This window comes from Synchiropus splendidus, chromosome 9 (genome assembly GCF_027744825.2).
Source record: "Synchiropus splendidus isolate RoL2022-P1 chromosome 9, RoL_Sspl_1.0, whole genome shotgun sequence".
NCBI classification, from domain to species: domain Eukaryota; kingdom Metazoa; phylum Chordata; class Actinopteri; order Syngnathiformes; family Callionymidae; genus Synchiropus; species Synchiropus splendidus.
The window spans coordinates 13,802,241-13,826,822 of record NC_071342.1 but is presented as its reverse complement, the minus strand read 5'-3'; the positions used below and the strand labels follow the sequence as shown (position 1 = coordinate 13,826,822).

Genomic DNA, 24,582 nt, shown 5'->3' with positions numbered 1-24,582 from the left:
TCTTCCCACAGACTGCGGACAGCACCATCATAACACACCTTCACTCCAGGTTTGCGTGCCGCTTATGCCGTGTTGTGCTTCACACACCTGCCACGTGTCGCCCAGCCCCGGGCATATGATTTTAGTCCCACCACAAAATATAACATTTTTGGTTCGCTCAGATCTCAGAGCCCTCGACAGGCGAGAGTCAGCCCAACCACAATGTCTCCCTGACAATTTGTTGCTTCCGCTCTACAGTTTTAGCTCAAAGTTTAACTGTATTACCAGTGGAATCTGCAGCTCCAGCCGAATAACAACCAGGAGTGAGATGTGTCAAACTTTGAGGCACTTGGGCCAAACCTGTCCTATCACTGAGCTCCATTTCAGTCAGTGCAACTTGTCCATTGTCAAAGAAGTATCTATTGTTCCCTCAAATATCCTTTTTGTTTGGCCAACCACAAGCTGTGTGTTTACAATAAATATCCGCCCATAGTGGGGTGGAGTCAGACTGAAATGTGACGGTTCAACTTCCCCTTAATATTCTGTTTGTGAGTGTATACATCTACACACATCTGTGTTTGTTTTATTTTTCCTTTCTTCTTCTTTCCTCTTCGATGCTCAGTTTATTAAATTAATCATGTACTTTTATTTCATGTGTTTACTGAGTTATTGTGTCAAAACATTGTAATTCATCGACACCCTGTTTAATACACAAGATTTAGCAAACATCTTGTTTGATGAATATATTATGTTTTAGAAACAAACATGTATGCATGAACAATGAATGTAACATCAAATGCTTTTACCAGATCTATAGTAAAATTAATTTCAGGTACATGTCATGATGAAGAGGAAACTACATTTATAATACAGCTATTTGCTAAAAATGTGTCTTTACATTTAATATTCTCCTTTAAATATATATTTAGTAGCCATTTTTCCTACAACATGCATTTGTTTTCAATGACTAAGTGTGAGTACATTCAAAATGGACATGACAAATGTATAATTCTAATAAAGTTTTGACAAAGAGGGAAAACACAAATCAAAACATAAAAAAATAAATAAATCTACTGATACCCGCTGTATTGCTTGACTGTTATCCGTTTCAGAAAATGACTACTATCACTTGCTCTACACATTTTTTCAGATTTATTATTAGTTTCCCTAGTTCTTGCTTGATGTCATTCAGGGCCTGTTAACAGCGTTTAAGTGGAGGTGGCAGCGTTCAACACAGACAGCTCTGGGCAGCCGCAGGGACTCCAGGACCCTAATTGACAGTGATGTGTTCTTTGAGTCGGTGCTGAAATTCTTCATCCACCAAGCTGACCAGAGCCGCGGTGCCTGACAAAACACATTCATTAACATGGGCACAAAGAAAGAGGACGGGAATAACACGAAAGGAGAATGAATATTTCACCGAGGAAATAATAATAATGATTTACACTGTTGTTCAAAGTATGAATCTGTTGAATGATCATGAGAAGGTCTAAAGGATCTAAAAATACACCCTCCTCCTGGTTATATTGACACAGCTGGTGCACGAGAGTGCAAAACAAAAATGCACTGCTGACCTTATTTATCGGTGAAACATTTGCTCTGTGCCAACATATTTTGTTCGATAATAAACTGAAATGACAATTTGAATTTAATGTATTTAACATTTTAAATCTGTCCATTCAGGATGAGTCCAGATATTTTCTAACTCAAACACAGATCTGGCTGAAATTTGGCCAAACAGGATTAACATTTATAGAATTTGACTTGGCAGTGCTTGGGACGTAGGAAAGGCAATGGGTATTTTTTAGCAATGGACCATGTGTAACTGCGTTGTGGGTCTAATATGGCCCTCATGACCCGGAGATAGACATAAAAACACTCCAAATTCTCCTGTTGTGGGAAGAATAAAGGCAAAATTGAGAGGAAGGGAGGCCTGAGCATGTGCTAGCAACATTATCCTGCAGTTACTGTCATGATGGGTAAATAAGGTTTCACGACACAGTGTTGAAGGGGTGATGAGGTTTCATGACACAGTCTCCTGATTTTCAGAGGCCACCAGATGGCACTGTCTGTTTGGACTTGAACAACTAACTCAAATCTGACATCAATTTTAAACCAAGAGCACCGTCTAGTGGCATCTGAAAATTAGGACAGTGTTTCATGAACCCTGTAATACTGTTGCATGATACCTCATCTACCCATCAATAAGTTAGTGTTTGAATCATTTATGAAGTTATGTAATATTTATTGATATTTAAACGAAACAAAAATCGCTGTAAACTAGAATCATACGAGGCCATGGAAGGAAAAATTTATGCATTACACCATAAAATGGCAATTTTAAACTTGACAGCATTTAACTGTATTATTTTATATTTCTTCAACTCAAAATCGTCTTCGATATCTCCAACACATTATGTATTTCAATCTACTTCAAATCCATTCATGAACTGCAGCGCCACGGTCAAAGTCAGAGTAATCTTGGTTCTATTTTCAAGCCCGAAGTAGCTATATAAGGTCACCTTCTAACACCATTATCATCGCACAATGGAGGTGTTTCCAGAAAAAGAAAGAAAAAGACGAGCGCATCCATATTACCACGTGGTATCATCATAAACCAACATTGACCTTTTCAAGTATTGAAGGTGGGAATTAGAGCTCGGTGTTTACATTTACATACACAAACAAGGCGTGCACTCCACCGCGAGGAAACTGTACTATTTAGCATTTAGAAAGGTGTTAAGATGGTCCGGTTCAACTTGTCTGGAGGTCGCGTTACTGTGTGTGGGGGTGTTCTGTCCTGTCAGGCAATGACCTTCTCATACTACAACACTTCCAAAACAAAGAACAAATATTGGGAATAACAGAATATTCCAGGCGAGACCATTAAACTGTCTCCCTTTCTCTATTATTTTTCTCCTATTGACAGTATTCCGGACAGAATCATTAAACAGGAAGAGGGTTTGTGCATTATGAGACCAGGGAAGTGATTATTAATTCATCAGGGCTCCTGAATAATAAATGTCAGGGATATTTACCTCCCAAAATATTGCTATGTTACCTCCCTGCTGGAGCACCCAGACACATTCAAACAGACAAACCCACACAGAGGCACACAACACGAGATCCATTCCCACTGCCGCTCTCTTCATCCCTTTCTTTCTGCTCTGTAAAGCAGGTTAATGAGAATAATAAAATCACATTCTGTATTTCCTCCTCTTTGCATTGCCTCATCAATTTACAACAAGCGTGACATTCTGAAGTGAAATGAACGTAAAATGAGAAGAGGAGCGCGGGGCATGTCCCGAATTGCATTTATACTTCTATATTTTGATTTTATGGATGAAAAGGTTTTACTAGCAACCGCTCCTGTTCCTCCTCCACATGATTTATTATTCAGCAAACATACAGTTTGCCACGTCTTATGCAACCATAACAGCAGCTAAGACAACAGTTTATTACTGCAAGGTGCAAGTCGCATTTAATATCACTCAGAATTATCCAGCAACTTAATAGCATAACAGAAGAAGAAAGAAACATGAGCAGCAACTTACTGGAGGTACAGTTAATCCTGATACAATCTAGATGGGGAAGAATAGATGAGAGATAAATTCATCTTTCAATGTTACAGCTGCAGACATCATAAAAGCAGACAGTCCACCTCTCTGGGGACACACACATGGACACTGTCTGAAACTCTGAGGCTCTCAGCTGCCGCACCGGCCATGTAAAAAATTTGAATATCAACAGAGCACTTTAAGTCAGTTAAAAAAAGCCAATCGGAATTATCGTAAAGAGTGAGCTTTCATGAGAGCAGCAGATTTTAGTCAGCGTCAAACCGAGCCAGTAAGGGGATACTTTTGGTCATGTACTGTAGGTGAACATTTTCAGTGGGGATTTGGAAAATATTACATTAAAATTAGGCAACATCCACTCAATTGTTCTCATTGGCATTCAATAAACCCCACCCCACCCCCGAAAAAAATAAACAAAAACTATCATAAAAATAACTAAATAAATAAATAGCCCCTAAAATGTATCCAATCCAAGACATTATTTTATATAAAAATTTAGCACAATACTACAGTAATAATATAATTATTAATGATACTATACTACATTAATTTACTACACAAATACATATATATATTTATTTATGAATATTTTTGTCGCTCAAAAATAAATTTAAGTCAGTTATTGTAGAAAAAAATAGTTTAAAAAATGTGTAATCCTTACACATGAAAGAAATTTGGAGGTGAAAAACTGAACTGAAGTGAACTAAAGAATGATTTATGAAATACTTTTTGTTGCACTTGATGAATCAGAAGTAATATTTTTACATGTATATCATTATTACTGTCATATTATATTTCTGTTTCGTTGTTTTCATGCACAACAGATAATTCAGGAAGCAGAATCAGAAGCAGAAATGTGAAACCTTAAAATTATCAGGCTTATTTTCAACAACGGAAAAAAAAAACAAAACAAAAAACATAATAAATAAATAAATAATTAAATCATTAATAATAATATTAATAATAATAATAATAATAATAATAATAATAATAATAATAATAATAATAATAATAATAATAATAATAATAATAATAATAATAATACGTTGAGTGGATAAAGATAATTTCAGAAATATTTCACATTTTATTTTAGCAGCATTGTAAATGCAGATACTTCGAAAGTCAAAACAAATATTTTGCATGGTCCCCTTCTTCCCCATTTTGGCCCTGTCTGTCATGTGTTGTCAACCGCAGCAGAAAAGTGGTAGCAAACAGCCAGAGACCAACACATGGCCACCCTGGAAGGGAATGCTCTGCTTCTTTAAAGGACGAGGGCAAAGCAGGCGTCACACACTGACGATCGGAAAATAAATAAATAAAATGACCCTTAAAGAGAGTCAAAGCAAATTCAAAAGAAAACAAAACACGGCGACCTGTTATTTATTTATTTATTTATTTTTTTGCTCTTTATATCACGGGGCATTTTACTGTTGTACTGATCTGACGCGTCAGCCTGTCAGCGAGTGCACTTGTTGTTTTCAACAGTGGGTGCTTTGTGCTTGACAGCGCTGCTTTGTATGCGCCGCTAAACGACTCCGCAAAGGGATTCCATTTCTGTTCAGCCGGATGGAAAGGAAGAAAAGATGGAAATCACGCGCCGCATTTAAGAGATATCAAACCTTGAAGGCGTCAATTGATTCCTCCCCGAGCTAATCTAAAAACATGTAATATAGCCTCATGGATAAAAGTATGTTCCTGACGCTGCTAGCTTATTTGAAAGAAGTGTTTATCTAAGCAGCATCAGCAGGTCACCATTAGACAGTGCATCGTCTTCGGTAAGCAATGGCTCCAAGCGCTTGTGACAATAGGAGAGTCCTCGCGTTCTTTCTGCTTCTAATCCTCAGCAAATAAATGCTAATTTGGCTCCCTCGTAATAAAAGCGCCTCCAGAAAGAACGCCTGGTAGGAACATTTGTCTTTAGAGTAATTGCAGATATACTGAATGATGGAGGATCGCGAGCATTCCCTGCTGGGCAATGGCATCTGTGTGCTCAACTGGCAGTGAGCAAAGAGCCGCAGACTCTTGTCATTGAAAGCGTTCACAGCATCTCTTCCTATACAGAGACACAGCAACATCCTCTGTATAACAGAATGGGGTAAAGGGAGAGTGAGGCTATGGGAATTTTGAAAGACACGTCAAGTGTAATCTGTTTCCTATTTGACGCGTGGCTTTACTGCTGCAGTCAGTGTGTGACCGTTGTGTTACCTAAATTGACAGTGAGGCGGACGCGTCCACTCTCCAGCTCGAGACGGAGGGTGTCAGCGGAGTCGCGGGACGTGGTGGTGATAAGGATGCCATAGGCCCGTTGGGAGCGGAACCGCAGAGACACATCTTCAGCTTCTGTGTGCATCACCACTGGCAGCTGGACCTTCATAAACTTGCTGCCATCGTAGCTGAGGATCGTAGCCTCTGCAGGGAGATTGAAAATTATTACACATATATTTGACAGTGCAGGAAATGTTTGTCAATATTTTTTGTTGGCTTCCTCTTCTTTGGTGTCCACATTAGTTATATTATGAGATAAAATGTCTCCTTCATAGCAGGTCATCCGAGCCAGGCGGACACAAAAAAATCACATTGAATCCTCCGTACAAAATGGAATGGATGTTGCCAAGAAGCAAACCTCAGGTGAACTGTAAACAGTTAGGTTTTTGAGGATTAACGCACCACATGGAGTCCTCAAATGATCCGTTACAAGGTTTGCTGATGATGCTTTTGTGAAGCACATTATGGTTAGAGGTGTAAGAAAACATTGATACACCCAAATATCACGATACTTAATCGCCCAATATTAAATCACTATTTTTGCAACATTTATATTTTCAGTCAGCTATGTCAGTATAATCTAATAAATAGCTATTTGGATGCACCTCTGCATTAGAGAGTGTTTTACTTTTTTTTTGTACACTGGAGACATTTTGTTGATTAAGGGAGCGATTCTTTAAAAAGGAAAAAGGAAAAGCTTCATCATTGACTGTATTCAGATTTTTCTCCTATGATGCTTAAGACTGCATGTGCTATTTGAGATTGTGTATTTCCTGTTTTGCAGCACAGAGAGTTCAGAAGGACACAAGAGCATGATTGGAACTTGAACCATACAATACAATACAATACATACAATAACCAATGCAGCGTTCAGCACCTTGGACAGTTCCGAAACAATGCTATTGGGCTGTTTCTGGCCACTTGGTCAACCTACGTGTGGAGTATAGTAAACTAAATGTAAGCAAAATTCCTAACTGTGTTACCACGTTACTTAGCCCATTTAAACGACACAAGCCATGGTGTTCTGCCCTGTTAAATTGCTCAGTGTATTTTTACAACCCATCCTCACCCCATGGTGTAATATTTTGACATTGGCAGAGTGGACTTCTGTGTCCTATACTGATGCCGAAGGCACATATCAGCGTTGCATGCTGGGGCATTTGGTTATCAATTGAAGCACAGCATTCCCTAGCATATACTGATGCTGTAGGCAGCGCTTCACGTATAAAAATAAATAAAGCATAAGGTGGAGGTTGGGGTTAGGTGAGCTCCGGCATGGCGCTCCTTTTGTTCTATTTGTAAATATGTGTCGATCGTATTTTAAGCCCCTCAAATGGCCATGCATTTTAGTCACTGTAACATTCTGAGTTTTTTTTCTTTCTTTTTTTTTTTTTAGTCCAGTGAAACATGGAACATGGAAGGCTGCCTTTGGTATCAGTATAGCACTTCCACTTTCCCAACGTCAATATATTACGGCATTGGAGTGAGTATGGGTTGTTTAGCATGCGCAGTTTAGCACACATCAGTTTCATCGGGCTTGTGTTTAGCTTGGATTGGCAAAACGCAAAAACAACTGTCCTCCAAATGTAGCAGAACCATGTTCATTGATACTAGAACAAGGGACGGATGATTGAATTTGGGTGGGATTCGGGACGGCTATCTGATCGCAAACTCAATTGACTTTCTCGACCTCTACTAGGTTGTGCCAGCAAGTTCCACCTACTCTGTGTCCAAGCTCATTTGAATCTAATTAAAAATACTGATCAAATAACGTGCTCAAAAAAATCAACTTGCTTTGATTCAGAACAAAACGATTGAGAGCTTCTGAGTCATCACACTGAAGACTAGGATCCACCATCATGAGGACTCGGAATGTTATTCGCAGGCTTTCAAGTGCACAGCTCTACACAGTTCTAACTGAAGGATGCCAACACAATCGCACACTAAAGAACAATTTAAATGGAACCACATTGACCCTTTTGAACCTTGTAAAGTAAACATGTGCATGTATTTAATGTAGAAGGCCATAGTCTTATGATGCTGTAAAGATTGTTGGCTGAATAGAGCAACAGCATTTCCTGGAATGAAACCCAACCACAACCTAATAACAAAGCCATTAGTGCTCGTGCAGTGCTGAGACAGAGAGAATGTGAGTTGGTCGTCGGGGGGAACGGAGAGCTGCGGGATGATAGGGTACCAATGTACACACACCACCTCATCACCACTTCCTTGTCACACTGAGCCAATGTCACATCCATTCCCCTCGGGATGACTCCGTCACATTCCTCACCTAAATCCAATTTCATCTCACCCTCCTGGGGTGTGATGCTGATGACAAGGGTGTGTGACAAACCAGACCTCGCTGGTAAAATGTCTGGGTCCTGCCAGGCAACTAAAGCAAAATGCTGCGTTGGTGAGCAGTGTAAAAAGGGCAACCCAGCTGCTAAAACATGAGGTCATAATGCACATATTTAAGTCATACATTTGAGATGATCCAATTGTTTTTTTTTTCTTCACACTCACAGATGGAGCGTTAAAATCTCATCTGTCGAACAATGGGTGGCCGATCTGAGTCATCCCTCTATAGCATCCCTGCTCCTGGATAATCTCCAGCTCTTCTGAAGACTCACAGGAAATATACCCACTCGCCGAGGTAAAAAGGGACATATAAATAGCACGATTTCTCAGTACAGATTTTGAATTTATGGATCTAGCGTAATCCTTTCTGCCTTCATTCATTCACTAAGTTGATCCTTCAGCTTTGTTACAATGCACAGGTCTAGAAACACTCGCTCACTTCACCTCAGTCATCTCATTTTGTGGTCATTTGTTTGTAGGAAACAGAATGGTCCAGAGGCTGCATGTGGCCCATCGATACCACCATCTGTGCCGCAAGTGAAATACACGATCGCTTAATGTGCTACTGTAGATCTGCGCGATACGTTTTACATAAAACATATTATTGAATACATGTCAAACGTAACATGCAATAGAAATGTTTATGAAAAACACGTTTGCTTCTTGTCAAGGGGGATCAAGTGCCTACAAAAACAATAACTAAATAAAGCGAATATATATAATGCATATTAATCTTGTACTAGATACACACAATGGTTGCGATATTCAACTCTGAAGGAAAATGTTTTGCCTGGCACTGGTTTAGAATTCACCTATAATGCTATCTTTATTTCTCATCTGTCCATCCAAACACACATGCAGCTACTGAGGGGTAGATGAGACTTCATGAAACAGTGACCTGATTTCAGAGGACTTCCCAGATGGCACTGTCTGCTGTAAAATGTTAGGATTTGAACAATGAAACCTCACATCAGTTCTAAAGAAAGAGAACCATCTCGTGGCCTCTGAAAGTTAGGACACTGTTTTGTCAACTTTGCGATATTGTTTCATGAAACCTCATCTACCCATCACTACATTCAGAAGTTCTACTGGATCCAAAAACTGATGGAAAACATTTCCCTTAGTTGTGTGCCTGTGTGAATGGTGTATGTGGACTGGCGAGCTGTCCAGGGCTCCAGCACTCCCCGCTACCCTGAACAGGGCTAAGCACTGGTTGACTGAAGATGTATGTACGGTATGCATCGTCTTAATAAGGGATCACCATAAAGCGCTTCGGAGAGATGACCAGCAGCTCATGAACTTGGTGTTTCCTTTAATGTAAAGTTATTGATTTTTTATTTATCAATTTGTTTATTTGCATAAAATCTGATGTTAGGGTTGTTGTTTTCCTTGTGCTGAATTATTGCAGCCTGAAATTGTTTTAATTCTAAACAATCCGAGAAAGTAGTTTTTAGACAATTCTGTGAAATTCCTTAAATCAAATTTAAAACCAGTCAGTTAAAAAGCAATGCTAAAACAGAAAAAGATAAGTATTAATTCAAAACAATCCATTACTTCACTTCATAAATGAACGTCCGATAACCAGGCCAAACCACAGCTTCTTATAGCTTTCAGAAACAGGGAGGCTGAAGTCTAAGGCCTGAGACATTGCCTGTTAAACAGTTAAAATGAAGTAGATATGCTATAAAAAAATGACTTTTTTATGAGAGCGTCTTGCTGGAGCCTCCCTGCTCTGTAACACATGGATGAAAAGACTGACAGCAGACTTACTGATTGAACAGGAAATTCAAGCTCTCAGAGAGAACAATTTTGGTTTCGTGGAGCTTAATGCAAAAGCCTTCCGTGGGATTTTACAAGAAAACAGGGAGGGATGTTTACTGGAGAGTGGGAAGGGAGGATGTGGGGAAGTAATAAATGAGACTGTGTTCATAACAAGCGCGAGTAATGGCAGACAGCACTCGGGTCTCCCCTGCGGAGAACAGGCTTCGCAGGAAAGCTGACAGCTGCATGTCACAGGATTGTGATGAGTCTCCGCGTCACGGCAGCAAGCCCAATCCAATTCCCCATTTTCCAGAAGACAACAGAAGACGGCTCTCAAACGACGTATGTGACAAACACTCGTAACAATGTGGAAACTGCTATGAGATGTTAAGCTTCATTCTAAAACACTAACCATGAAGTCCGCATTGAACATTGAATAAAACCAACCCTTTTAAATAAATGCATAAACCTGTGTGAAGACAGCAGGTGATACGCGGCTTCAAATAATGTATGACTAATGTGTATCTGACGGTAACTACAACATCCGACTTACGACCTGCTCGACTTAGGTCCACTTGTACTTACAACCACAGCCAGCAGATGCTTTTTTTTTTTTAATTCAATTTACATAGCAGCCCGGCAACACGTGCGACAGTTATGGCAGCACAGAATCCCAGCATCTCACTCTCACCTAGTACCTATAACCCTCGTGTCCACTATCTTGATCGACTCACGTCCAATCTCACTTACGTCCGGTTGGTCGGAACCCATCCCCATCCCGTGCTCCCCAGCTGGAGGGAGTATTTATAGACACTTTTTCATTCATATTCCACCTCTTATGTCCTTATGGAGATCGCCCAGGGGAGTGGAGCCTATCTTTGGACGAAAGACGTGGGGCCCCTAGAACACTAGCCTATCACAGGGCACTGACAAACACTCACTTCCTATTTAGAGTAGTCGATCAAGTAGTGATGGAGTACTGTGGGAGAAAACCGGATGCAAGCACCGGGAGAAAATACCATCAGTCTTTGCGAAAAACAAAATGTTTCACCGATTCACATATTTTGTTTCAAGTTTAACAGGAATTTCCGAATTTAAGTTTGGATACGGAGCAAAAGTGAACTCTCAAATGAAGATCACTTAAAAACACGATATCACTATGAAAACATTGGATAAATGTTATGGCAAAATGAAGGGTAAAAATAAAACAGCGGGACCAACATCACGATTAATGAAGCAGCATAGCAACATTCTCTTCCCATGGATTTCCACCCCTCATCCTTAGTGCGCTGTCAGTGCGGAATACCGCCATGTCATATCTCATTAGGGAACATGTGCCTGAGCCGCAGCACACCTTCACAAACATCTGGGGGTCGGCCTTTGTCTCACACCGCAAAACAAATACGCCGGCTAATTAGCAAGTTCAGGAACAAAAAGGAGGAAGACATTTGGGATCCGGGGGAAAATTGCTCAGCTTGGCTTAATTAAAATCCTTAGAAATAGGCTAAAGAGTTTTGCGCTGCTCAGCTGCGCTTCATGTTCTTCCAAATCCAGCGCCATCATCCTCTAAGACCATATGCAGTAGCTGTACTTTGCCACCGGGTGGTACACCATGCATGGTTAAGTGAATGGCGGGCTAATTCTTTTGACAGCTCCGGTGCCTGCTGGTAACTGCTTGATGGTAGCAGCACTGACGCAATCTGGATCCATCAAAACAGCTGGCAGCGAGCCACGACCCATCCTATGTGCCACGACTCACCCGCTCACCCTTCGCCAGCCTCGCCCGCAAAGTAAAGCCGCTTGTTAAAAAGTGCATAACAGCCAAGAGTCTCGAAACCATCCAGTCTTAAAAGGAAGGAAATGGGCATGAGAGTTCAAAAAAAAATATGCATATGCCATATGCAACACTTCCTGTGAGAAGTCTAGCAGCCTGTTTTCTGCTTCAGTTTCTAATTCCACGTTTGAGCAGATTCTATCATTTACAAGTTCAAGAGCTCACTGGCTAATTACGTTTCTAAAGCGCGGCGATCTGTGTCCAATGCCGACGCCTCCCTCACATACCGAAGCCATATTCCTGTCAAGCCATTACCCTGCCTGGAAGAGCACATGTGGGAAACCTATGCAATTTAAGAGGTGCAAATCCCACAGATTACCAGCAGATGCACACTCAAACTGTCCTGTAGTGTGTTCAGTATGCTAATACTGAACCATTCAATTCAATACCCTCTTGAGTCAATGCAACAGTGACAGTGGAGAATCACAGGCATTTGAGGGAGGTAAGAAATGCCTTTGTTCTTTCAACAAGACGGCAACTATGACACAGATCTTTAATAATGGGGTTTCCATCATCATACATTTTTAGGGAATTTAGTGAAATTGCGCAACAGGAAAATTCGACTTCTTGCCTGTTACTATATGTTTTTGTTGTGCGATCACAGAGAGGAGAGTGCGCCAAGAGATGATGTCATCAGCGTGCGTCTTCTCTGTCACGAACGCAATTTGGTTGACGTTTCTTGTGTGCTGATTTTCAGAGGCCTCCAGATGGCACTGTCTGCTGTAAAATATTTGCACTTCAACAACTAGTTTACAACTAGCATTAGGCTACATCCACACGGAGCTGCGCATTTTCCTATACAATTACTTTTGTCTCGGCTTTTAACACTTTGTCGTACTCTGATCAAAACTGAATTTCACACGTGATGATCAACAAAGCTATGTGTTATGCAGCCACTGTGCAGTTCATTCCTCCATGCGTTTTTCATGTCTCTCTGTCTCTCGCAGCACAGTGTCTTTCTCAGTTGTAAATAAAGAGTAAAAATGGCGACCAAAGCCCATACTGCATTGGAAGATCACGTGCCCTTTTGAGGCCTATACTAAACTGACGTCTACTGCACTCAGCCATTCTGTTCACGTTTGAGAATTGGTGGCGTAAATGGTCAGTATAACTCGCTCCAGTTGCTGCTCAATGTTTGTAAAGGCCAGAAGTGCATTGAGGGGATTTCATCGGCAATTTGGGAGCAGTTTGAGGCAGATCTGCACTAGGAGAAAGTGATTCCGTCCCAAAGCTACTCCAGGCAAGTTTCTAGGAACAGTTTGCTTTGCGTGGTAGACGTGTCAGTTCTACAGTTGTGTGTCATTTTATGAATACTGGAAACAGAGCACAGCATTGTACGTGGGGTCAATAAATAAAGTGACCTCTCACCTCTCTCGCAGGAGCGTCCCAGGTATCCAGTCCCTGAGCAGTCACAAACGTAGCGGTTCCATCCCTCCCGACAGATTCCATTGTTTTGGCAGGGGTTACTCAAACACTGCTTGGGTGGTTCTTTGGAGCAAGAGGGCTTGACCCCGGCTGCTTTCTGGACTTCAGCCAGGCGCCGTACGTCCTTACTCTGTCCGTCAATAAAAAGATCCCGAATGCAGCCAACGTAGCCGTAGTTGAGGAGAGCGGTCCACACCTCGGTGGGAAAGACCAGGCCCATTTTGTTCTCTGGCAAACCCCCAAGGTACAGGTTATCATCCAAGTCGAGGATCTCACTTTCCCCTGGTGCTGTATAGGCGGTGCGCAGGGTGTTGATGGAGATGGTGCCTGGGCAGAAAAACCAGCAGGTTACTGCAGTGCATTCTGTTCTGGCCGGCAATAAATCATTCATCACCACTCAACTACCGCTAGGTGACACAACCACCATAAACATGCCGGCAAGAATGGTGCGATGAAGACGTTTGCTTAATTACTGTTATCTATCTAGACGGGGTCAGGATTCTGTTCATTTGAAATGACGGATGAGAGTTGATACGACGCATTCATCAAAGGACAGGACACAGTCTATTAGCAGCCTAATCTGGGATCCCGATGAGTAGCCTCTTCATTTTCTGTGGATTTCCTCTAATAAATCTACTTCATCAACGGAGCGTCCACGATAAAAAAAATAAGCTTTGTATCACTTCAGCAAGAAGACGAACCCAAAACAAAACTCGGCAGCCATCTTCCTGAACTTGAGTAATGAACCTGCTCAGTTTGTTTTTTTCACCTCGTCTCTTTACTTTTTCAACACATGAGCTCAGGACAGGACCGTGTGTGTGTGGGTGTGTGTGTGTGTGTGTGTGTGTGTGTGTGTGTGTGTGTGTGTGTGTGTGTGTGTGTGTGTGTCTGTGTGTGTGTCTGTGTGTGTGTCTGTGTGTGTGTGCGTGTTACCCCTTTGTGATTTATTGCTCTCATTCAGGTTTAATTCTCGATCTGGAGCCCGGTAAACAACGGTGGACATGACTGGACTGCAAAGCCGAGCGAAGAGGGGCCACAGTGTGGGACTCAGACCGGGTGATTAATTTGTATATGGATCTATTACTCTCAGTGCAGAAGCAATAGTGGATGGTTAACTATTGGCATTCCACAACCCCCGTCCTGGAATGCAGGGCGCATGGATCTCAGCTGGCCCGCAGAGAGAGGCGAAGAAACAGCCTGGGAAGTTTCATAAAGAAGGAAAACTGCTATAAAATGAGTGGCAGATGCAACCCATGACAGATATGAAAGAGCTATTAGCCGATGGCCTTCAGCAAAATGGCGGAGTCCTAACTTGTATGTGTAATGGGAGCATAGCTTTAAGTTACTCTTCCCTGCCAACTGTTTATGTTGGCAAACAAGCCTGGAGCCACCCAGGAATTGTTTTCCTGCCATATTTTAGACAGTTGTCAGACGTTAAACGGGGCGCTTAAAATCGTGTTACTGCCAGGATTACCACACAGACGGGCAATATTTGATTATATCTACTTTAAAGTGTTCTATTGCTTTATGTTAGTGACCATTCAAAGATAGAAATTGGTTTAAACCCAGCTGTGTGAGACAAGCATTACTGGTGTTGTTTTGAAGAAGACCAGTAAAGGGGTGAGGCACCGTTATTGACCTGTTCCCGATAAGAGGAACCGGCTCTTTCTCAAGGTCTTAGCCCCAGGCATCTGTTCCAGATACTCAGCTGCCGCCATCCGTTGCCCCCTTCCGCAGCATTCACATCTGCTGCGACTTCGAAGCTTCACATGCTTGGCCAGCCGTCGCGCAGCCAGAACAGCTCCCTTCAGGTTATAGCTAATGAGCTCACTACATCAAACTCATTTGCGAGAAAAGTTTTCTCAAAGTGAAGCAGGTGCCAGGCCGAGAAATAAGTATCATGATCAGTTAGGGTTTTCATCGAAAATATGCCTATCAGCTCCATTGTCTCCCAATATAACAAACAGTAAGCTAAACAAGGAAATTCTGTGGGGAATTGGGAGAAGTGGCCGCCTGCTTGCCACGGTGCTTGTCATGTATTTGCAGAGAAAGCTGTCTAGCTCACAAAATGTTGGGAAGGATAAACTGGAGCATTACTCATTCATAGTGTCTGGTCTGTGTTGAGGGTGGTCTGAGTGGCAAATGTCTCACTGGTGATCACGTCAGTGTCCTTTTTAGTAACAGTGAAGGAGCTGCTTGAACGCGGTAGGTCACAGGTCTCACCCCAATAGAATTGAAATTGTTGTATTGAGGGTAGCGCTTGACATGCTGAAGCATCGCTGATCCTCCGAACTCACCAAGGTGTCGTCGTGTACTCAATGTGCTAGAAAAGCTCTGTGACACCTCCGCCAAGATACTCATTTCAAATGGCTTCAAAAAATACATCATACAATCAAATTAATAGAACAATATCTATAGCTGAAAACATATGTTACCTTAGCGGTATTCAAGAGTTCCACAGCTCAAGCAACCTTAGTTAGCAACTCTAACACTTGTCAAATGAAAACCAATACATTTTGACAATAAAGTCACACCGAAATTAACTATTTATTTTTGTGACTGAATGCTTGTGATGTTTTGTGAAGTCATGTTTTCCATTTCTGATTCTAAATGGAGCTGTGAGTAGCTGCAGTGAAAAGCCATACAGCTGTATAATACGGTGGCCCAGAAGGGCCACTGGCAATCTCATAAGAAACGTGCAGGAGACAATGGAACCTCATTTAAAAAAAAACAAAGTGCAAATTAAAAAATTAAAAAAACATGGAATCACATAAAAAAAAAATAAACATACATTATAAAACTGAAAGTGCATATACAAAAAGTGTATTAATTATAAAAACAAATTCACTTTTACCTACTTTTCAGGAGATTTAAAACATAAAATCTGGAATTTTGGGTTCTCAAGACATGTTTCCATATCAGGCTCGGAAATATTGGTACTGATGGCAACTTACTACTAATTGGTTCCATTTTTGGTTGTCATTTATGATGCCAAGGAAACATCCAAGTGATGGAATTGCTTTGACCATGTGCCAAAACACTGGCGATACGCCAGCCAGAGCGCCACCATAAGTATCATACAGGGGCATTTTCAGCATACAGTGCGGATGTCCTTATGATCTGATGTAAGCAGCTAAAAAGAGAAGGATGTCAGCATCTTTTACGGATCTGCTTCGACTGCTTCGCTTACTTGTCACAGTCGTGCGAGGAAGTATGTGAACATAGTCAAGCTATGTTAGGTCAGAAGGCACTCTACCTTCCCATGGGGATGTGTGCCATCGTCACAACCTCAGCACACAATATAGGACTGTTCGGAATTCTATTCTTAGACAAAAGGAAGAGTGTCTGTGAAGCATGCTGAGCATAAAAGCGGGAGGGGACGGACAAAATGTGGAGATAAGGATGGGAGGGGTGGACGATGACAGATAAGGAAGGAAATGAAGAAAGAAAGAAGCAAAAACAATATCACCAGAGACAAGCGTATGATGTTAAGCATTGAAGCAGCGATCAAGATAAAGCCAGGGCCTCTTGTAAACTTAAAATACAACATTTAAGTATCTCCGTTTTTTATCGAGTTGAGATGCTCTGTTCCCCCTGTTCTCCTCTATTTTTTTTAAGGAACAGAAATGTTCCCCAAAACACTTAATCAGTGCGTTGTGCTTCAGTATCAAACCCGAAGGCGAGCACAAGTCAGCAGTGGCCTGGTGTTCCCTCACCCCACTCACATATCTCCAAAACAGGTTGGACAGTGGATTACTCCAATCCAGTTAGGCCAAATCTCTCTATGTGATTGGATTCTCCTTACAGAGAGTCACTTTAGAAAGCTCTGGGGATATAGAAGTGTGTGTGTGTGTGAAGAAGTGGTGTGCTTGCCACAGCAGGAAGTGGGGCTACAAAGAGCAATGTCCATGTAATGTCTCCTATGAGTGACCCACGGCACTCCCAGCTCAGAAGCTCTCACTTAAAAGCAAAGTGTCTCTTAGCGTCCCTAATGTATTGAGGTTAGAAGATGTTGTCTGAGAGCCCAAGTCCATTTGCAGCTTCCTGCAGGAAGAGTCTGCTTCACTAAAGAGGGGATCGTAATCCGCTATTGTCGTGGTGAGGATGGAGGAGCGCAAATAATTACGCCTGGTGTAGTGTGTCACTTTTGCGTCAGGAATTAATACAATATATGATCAACATGCAAGAAACGGCTGTGTGGCGCACTCGCAGGGCACTTGAGCCCAGGGTATGAAAAAGGGCTTTAATCCTGTTAAATATTTGATGTAGTAGCACCCAACCACTGAAATTGTCATTTCCTGAGAGTTTCGGTGCGTTTATTTTTATTTCACAGCACTCTTTTACACGTAAACCTGTTTAGTAATAAATATATGCAATTGGCATTTATAAATTAAACATACATACTGTACCTAGATGATAACTTATTCATAATTTATTATATTAAAGAACTAACAAAAATGTTTCGTTTTAATGGGTTACCACAGTTTGGAAATACTTCTGAAATATGCTCATAAATACTTTCTGGCTTGGATGCATTTGGATAGGAAGGAGGTGAAGAAGAGAGTGCAGGCAGGTTGAGAGACATCAGTGGCCAGAGTTGATGGACAGCAGAGACCTGACACTTTAATGTCAATAAAACGCATATAATTTCATTGGCCTATGTGACAATTTTGGCAGCATTAAGCTTGTTGCGCGTAGAAATCCATGTTATAGTGATACATACTTTCACATGCTTTTCAGCTCATGCATACCACAGATAACATGGCTGACTCAAGTAGAATGTATATATATAATAAAGTCGGGGAGTATCAAAACTTGTTTTTTTTTTTAAATTCTAAGCAGTGTGTAGTCACCATCTGAATACTGGGAGGGTCCACCTCCTGTTTCCATGGAAACTTAAGCATGGAAACTTAAGCAGGGCACAAAGGCAGAACACTGAAAAGGGAGTTTTTTTTCCCATAAACTCTTCACTTCACTTGTTTAAACAGAAGTTTCAAAATGCCATACTGAATTGGTGAAGTTGTTCATTTGTGTGGCATGTACTTGAAGTACAAACTAAAACACGCTGCTTTGATAAGCAAATCAACAGAGAACAGGGCGTCCTGACCGAGAGCTGATGGATAGACGGAAGAGATGGAAAAATTTAAATGTGGGGAACAAGCTCATGTTCCTGACGTTTGAAAGACAGTGGCTGTATCAGCAACATTAGGTACAAATTGACTGCAAGTTGTTCTGAAACTAGTTTTAAGATTTTTTTTTTTGTCTACACGAATGTTTCTGAGATGAAGCTCACAGACTAGGGCACATGTGAGAGAGGACAACAGTATTGTTAGCAAACAGAACAATAAACAATAATTCAAGGGCGTCTCATCACTTATATTTCCTTTCACTGACAGTTACCTGATCTGCCGTCCCGCTGGAAATCCACGTGGTACCACTCTCCGTCATTGACCTTCTTGTTCACAGCCCTGGTCTTGGTGGTTCCAGAGCCCATATCCAGCAGGAGATACAAGTGGCCATCCAGCATCTCGATGGCAAAAAAGTCCACCTTGAGAGCTTGGGGACTCTTGGAGTCTTTGGGCTGTTGTTTGGGTTTGCCGTGGCTGAAGAGGAGCAGGCCGTTCGGCTCCGTGGTGCGGAAGTCGAAGGAGATGGAACCAGTCTTTTTGGCGTTCCACTTGTTAAGAACGATAAATGACTCAGGGGTCTCAAAAGTGATGGGGTCCAGAGTGGCTACGTTTTCACATTTGAATGCGATGGTCCCATGAACCTTCATCTTGGGGTCCCCTTGCTTGGCCAGTCTGGAGAGCTCCAGTCGCACATCGTTGTTTTTATACACCACCTGACCAGACAAAAGACGGAGGAAACCTTAATACCTTGGATTTGCCTTGCATTGCGACTCGAGCTCAGTTCAATGAAACAATACTGATTCAGTTACAAAGTTATCGCTTGTCTTTACATGAACGCAGCATAAAATCCAATGAAAAAAAAAGCTTACATGACAAGAGAATTGCAGTGGCTCACAGGAAAATGCATGACATATACATTCCGAAACTCGATTCCGTGACATGTGCTGCGACTGCCGTCCACCCTGGGGAATTGCTTATAAATATTCTATCACAATAGCCAAAGGAAAAATGATATATTTTGGTGATTGAACTTTGCGTTGTTTTTAATAACATCTTTGAGTTGGTCATGTGACGCACTGCAGAGCTTGTCCATTAAAGATTGACGGGGGATGGTTCAATACAAAAAAACTATTTGGCATCTAAAAAGTGACTTGGAAAAAAAAGAATAATACAGATTTGAAAGAAAAAAAACACAACAAATACAATAATAATAATAATAATAATAATAATAATAATAATAATAATAATAATAATAATAATAATAATAATAATAATAAATGAATATGAGTCCTGAATTAACTTGGATTAAGAAAAATTTATAAATCATCATCATGAAAATTTTGTCAGTTTGGGAAACACCATCAAGAAGAAGAAAAAAATATCTTTATACACAATAGGATAACCTGGTCAATTCAAGATCTACATGTAGTCACGCCCATCTCTCTGCCACTCCTGTCCTCCTCTATTGCTTAGCAAACCTTAGCTTCGCGGCTAATTCAACTCCACAGTCAGCCTCACCAATATTGTTCTTTTACTGCAACACAGCTGATCAGTGTATTTGTTATTTTTACGTTTGTACTGGATGTTGTACACAATGGTGCCCTGCTCGTCCAACAGTTTTAAATAATAATAAATAATAAATAATGTTTATTAATAATAAGGGAATAATAATGTTCTTAACTCTGACTATTTCAGTCTGTGAGTTGTTTTTAACTTCAAGCCAAGGCTGTAATGTTAGGTCTGGAGTGCACATCTTAGAAAACATGACTCCTAAGTTTGCACCTAAATAATCCCGGGGTTGCTGAAGGACAACCATACGCTTCACGTACACCTAAATAATAGAGTGTCACGTTCAATACACAGAGAAACTAGACGAAGCAGCCTTAATAAGCCAGGCGCACGTTCTGTGACGCGTGGATCACACATGGTTAGAACTCGGGCTGTCGGACTAAATGAAGTGCGCTTGTGCTATGACCTTGGTGGGTCGGTGCCAAATGATACAAAGCAGAGTCACAGGCTCCGAGCGGCAATGTGGCGCGGCGCCTAATTAACAAGGATGACAATCATTTTCACAGATGAAAGCCACAACTCATTTGTGAGACTGAACAAACTCCTGCTGCAGTTTGTTTGAACCAATATGGCAAGGTTTAAGAGAACTTGAAACCAAATTCCGACTCAGATTGAGATACGAATGTGCGTTCCTGTCCTTCCACATAAATATTGGACGATCAATGCTGTGTTTATACATATCTGGCTCAATACATGGCTTCGAAAACGGCACCCTGGTTGCCGATACACAAACAGTGACAGCGGAGTTTAAAGACTATTTTGTCCTGTGGGTAATGTGCATTGATGGCTTACCGCTAAATGGCATTTGTAACATTTGTGGGATTTTAAAAGCCGGCCACGTTCTTTACATGCGTCGATGCCAAGTGTCCACCTGAAAACCGGGACAGCTCCGATGGGAGTGCATTTGCACGGAGCGTTGAGTTTATCACTGAGCAAAATATGCTGTGCTCAGGTAATTCAAAGTAGTGAATGAACATGTAAATAACCGCCTGAGAGTCTATTTACTGAGCTAAATGGGGCAGTTCTTCTTTACGAGACTTCTGATTCATTTACACAAAGGGCCCTTTTGACTCAGAGTAGCCTCAGTCTGGCTGGCGGTGCCCTTGAGATGTTGCGCTAATTCATCAGCTAGCTCAGGCTATGACACCTGAGCGATGACTGCAGTATCTGTTCAGTCATCACAGCCAACAGGTCAACGTTTAATATTGATATGTATAGAGCTAAATCACCGTAAAAAAATTTGGTTACGCTCCAGATTAGGGAACAGAAATTAACTAATAATAAGATAATTACCATCTTATTTACTGTAATAACAATATATTAATCAGTAATTACCTTGTTGTTTAGAGTGAACTTTCAGGGACCATTCCAGGGTAAAATATTTTCATTCTTAACAAGAAGCTTATATTAGTCACAGGCTAATTCGTAGGTTAAACACACATGAATGGGCAGTTTACTTACAGTAAAATCATTGAAATGTGCGGGCATTTTTTTAAATTCACGTTAAGGTTTAAAATCTGACAAGAAGGTTTTGTACCTGAAGTTTTTGAATCTGTAAGAAAAGTTTCGAATCGAATTATTTTTTTATTTTTCTTTATTAAGTTTTGGAATATTTTATTATCTGTCAATTAAAACTACTAAGCGTAATTTACCTAAATGAATGAAAAGCCTGAGAGCTGTATGTTCATTATTTTGTCAAGGCAGCCATTTTAAGTTTACGATTCAACCGTATAAAATGTTGGTGCAAAGATCCTAGAGAGTTCTAAGAAAACTTCATTAATCATCACAGTATCATTTCAAAACAATGTGAAGGACGTTTCTGAGCATGTGGTGTCTGAGGTGCCAGAGCAAAGGGGTGATGGTATCTTAAAAACGCTGCATGTTTATCACTCTATCCCTCAAGGATCTGCTCAGAGGTGTCTTGTATATTGAGAGCAATGTGTTCTCAACTTTCCAACACCCTCTCATCTTCCATCACCCCAAACGGATTGAGTGAGCATCCAAGAGGAAGCACTCTGTATCAGACGACACTCACTTGCCTCCAATTGCCTGTGAAGTTATTTATATCTCACAGCAAACACAATACAACTTCTTTTGTTCACCATTTAAAGCAGCACAAGAGGAAATAAACAGTTCATGTTTAAGTGAGCGCCCAAATGACTGGTGTTAGTGTTCTCTTTGTCAACACATCTGTGAAATCCCATATTCATGGACTGAACAAATATAGTGCATCCGACTTGGAGAGCTCTAATGAGCAGCACACGGCATGTGGACATATGGTACCTACGCTGACTGCTCATTAAACACGCCTGCCTCACACCCCTCAGACTGGTTCACTGACAATGAAATCCTGCTCTCCAGGGGAGAGTTGTGAAGGAACTCTACAACAGTGACAGATTACACAGAGGATCAAACTGTTTTTTTCTTTTTTTTAATTTTAAAATTCCTTTTCTAATGACATTGTGTGAAGTATTTTTTTCTTTAATTTCATTAAGACATTCAAAACATGGATATTATTAGGATATTATAATATAACAATACTACGACTAATAATAATACATTTAAAATAAATTAAATAAATAAACAAATACCTTGTGAATTACAAAGCTAAAAACTAGCGGTTTAACGCATGTCAAAGGTATTGATGCAATGTTTACAATATAACTGGAGCAAATATAAATAATCAGATGACAACAGTCACATGTATTGAGAGAAGTATGCACTTCATATGAGCATAATGTTACACACTGTCCTCCTTGTTCATTTGCTGATGTCACTGTGACACACGTTACATAATACCAAGAGTCACATGATACCTGTGACACTTGTGCGAACCTGTGACCCTGTGACATATTTTATTTTTTTAAGACTTTCTTTTCAACTCCACATTTTGCAGATTATTTCTGCAACAATAAAAAAACAAAAAATCAGGACATATTATTATTATTGTTCTTCTTCTTCTTGTTATTATTATTGTTATTATTAAACATACGTGCAGTATTTTAACAGCTATACTGTACTTCCTCTTCAACCACAACATGCCAAACTCAATCCATCCTTTTTTATATGCACAAGACACTATTTAGTCTGCAATGTTTGAGGCAATATTGTTCGTGAGGGAAAACAAACTCAAGGAAAGTCTAAAGGATGAGACAGGGTGAATGCGTGGGCGCAAGGCCTCATTGTGAAGTACTGAGGTGAACCCAGTCATATCCTGAACACCCACCAGCCGCAGAGTGCAAACAGAAGTGGATCTCACCTCCTTCAGGCAGCCCATGAAGTTGTTGCTAACTGGAGATCCGGGCAGGTCAGCGGTGCTAGGACTCCCTCCAACGTAGAAAAAGTCATCAGAACCTAGCATGGTGTAGTCTTCCTGTGTATACCCTGTGGTGGTCAGAATCCCGTCCACGGATATCGTAACCTAGACAACAAAGCACATGGAAAGAACAGGCTCTACTCAGACAGCCTGAATACCACTGGACTCCAAGCTTTCCGTTCTCATGTCTTGGCAGACGTCCCTATATTGCTCCTGAAACCCATTTTCATGTCTGTTTCAAGTCTTTTTTCTTGTTTTACTTTTGTTATTTTGTCCAGTTTGATTAGTTGGAAGACAGCAAGCCCCCCAAAAACAATATTATTCTGGTTAGCAAGTGTTAGTGAATAGCCCAGAGAACAATGTTAGTATTGCTCAGAGAACAACATAAAAGGTTATTTTGCAGACACAAAAATGGTGTTAGTAAAGTGTTAACTTGGTTTTAATCAAAACCCTTTATTAGTAAGAAAACAAAATGTCTTCAAAAAAATAAAATTTGATCGTGCTACTTGTTAGTAAGAGAGCACATGCTAAATCAGGTTCTTCTCAGGAAAGGAAATCAAAAGGCATTGGCTTAGAAAGGAAACGCATGCCTTCGTCTTTTCTTCTCATTGAGATCAGCGCTTGTGTTTAGATTTTTCCGCCAAGCTATCACATCCATGCAGGACAAAAGGAACACAGCTAGGCCACAAAAGAGAGCCGAGAAAGAATCAGAGAAGCACGACCCACACACGGATGGACTGACACACCCATCTTGACAGATGAACACAAACTTCACATCATGCAGAGTGGATGGAGATACAACTGGCTGAGCCAAAAGACCAGCCAGACAGGAGAGGATCCTCAATATAAACCACAGCCTGATGCAAAAGGCTTGAAATGATGCTCCTAAAAGGGTGAATCAAAAACAATTGGACAGAATTGAAAAGTGATAATCGAGGGCGAAACCAATGAATGGTCGAGAAAAGAAACTTTGAAAAAAGGTAAGCAGAAGATTACCAACCGCGACTTCCCTGTTTTTTGTAAATGACGTCTACAGTTTCAAACAAAAGGAGGAAAAGACACGGCAAACCCAAACTAAGAAACAATTAGAATGATATCTACCGAACAATGTAGTTTGTTTACCATAGCGTGTCCAATGCCTGAGTGCTTTGTGGAAAAGGGGGAGAAAGGAAATTAAAAACTGTGAACAGAATAACGATTGTTACTCAAATCATATATGATGGTAAGTACATTGTTAAACGGCAAAACCCAAACTGGTTAGTAGAATGGCACATTCCATGAGTGATGTTAGTTTTCAAAGCATGTTAGTAACACTGAGAGGGCAAAAAAAGTTTAACAAGAAAAAAGCAGACCAGGTCAATCGCTAGACGT

General features: G+C 40.8%; 1 protein-coding gene across 31 annotated transcripts in view; it reads right to left on the bottom strand.

Annotated features, from left to right (window-relative positions):
* Window positions 1–24,582, bottom strand: part of LOC128764562 (neurexin-1a-like) — a 223,358-nt gene that overhangs the window by 125,011 nt on the left and 73,765 nt on the right. For 14 of the 31 annotated variants that reach the window (XM_053874382.1, XM_053874389.1, XM_053874390.1 and 11 more), the window contains 6 exons: window positions 24,334–24,357; window positions 23,155–23,316; window positions 18,598–19,039; window positions 13,141–13,524; window positions 5,760–5,963; window positions 3,534–3,560 (listed from right to left, as the gene is read on the bottom strand). In XM_053874382.1, coding sequence (XP_053730357.1) covers window positions 3,534–3,560; window positions 5,760–5,963; window positions 13,141–13,524; window positions 18,598–19,039; window positions 23,155–23,316; window positions 24,334–24,357 — 1,243 coding nt within the window. The remainder of the gene's footprint in view (window positions 1–3,533; window positions 3,561–5,759; window positions 5,964–13,140; window positions 13,525–18,597; window positions 19,040–23,154; window positions 23,317–24,333; window positions 24,358–24,582) is intronic. The other 17 variants (XM_053874393.1, XM_053874396.1, XM_053874385.1 and 14 more) reach the window with 3 other exon arrangements.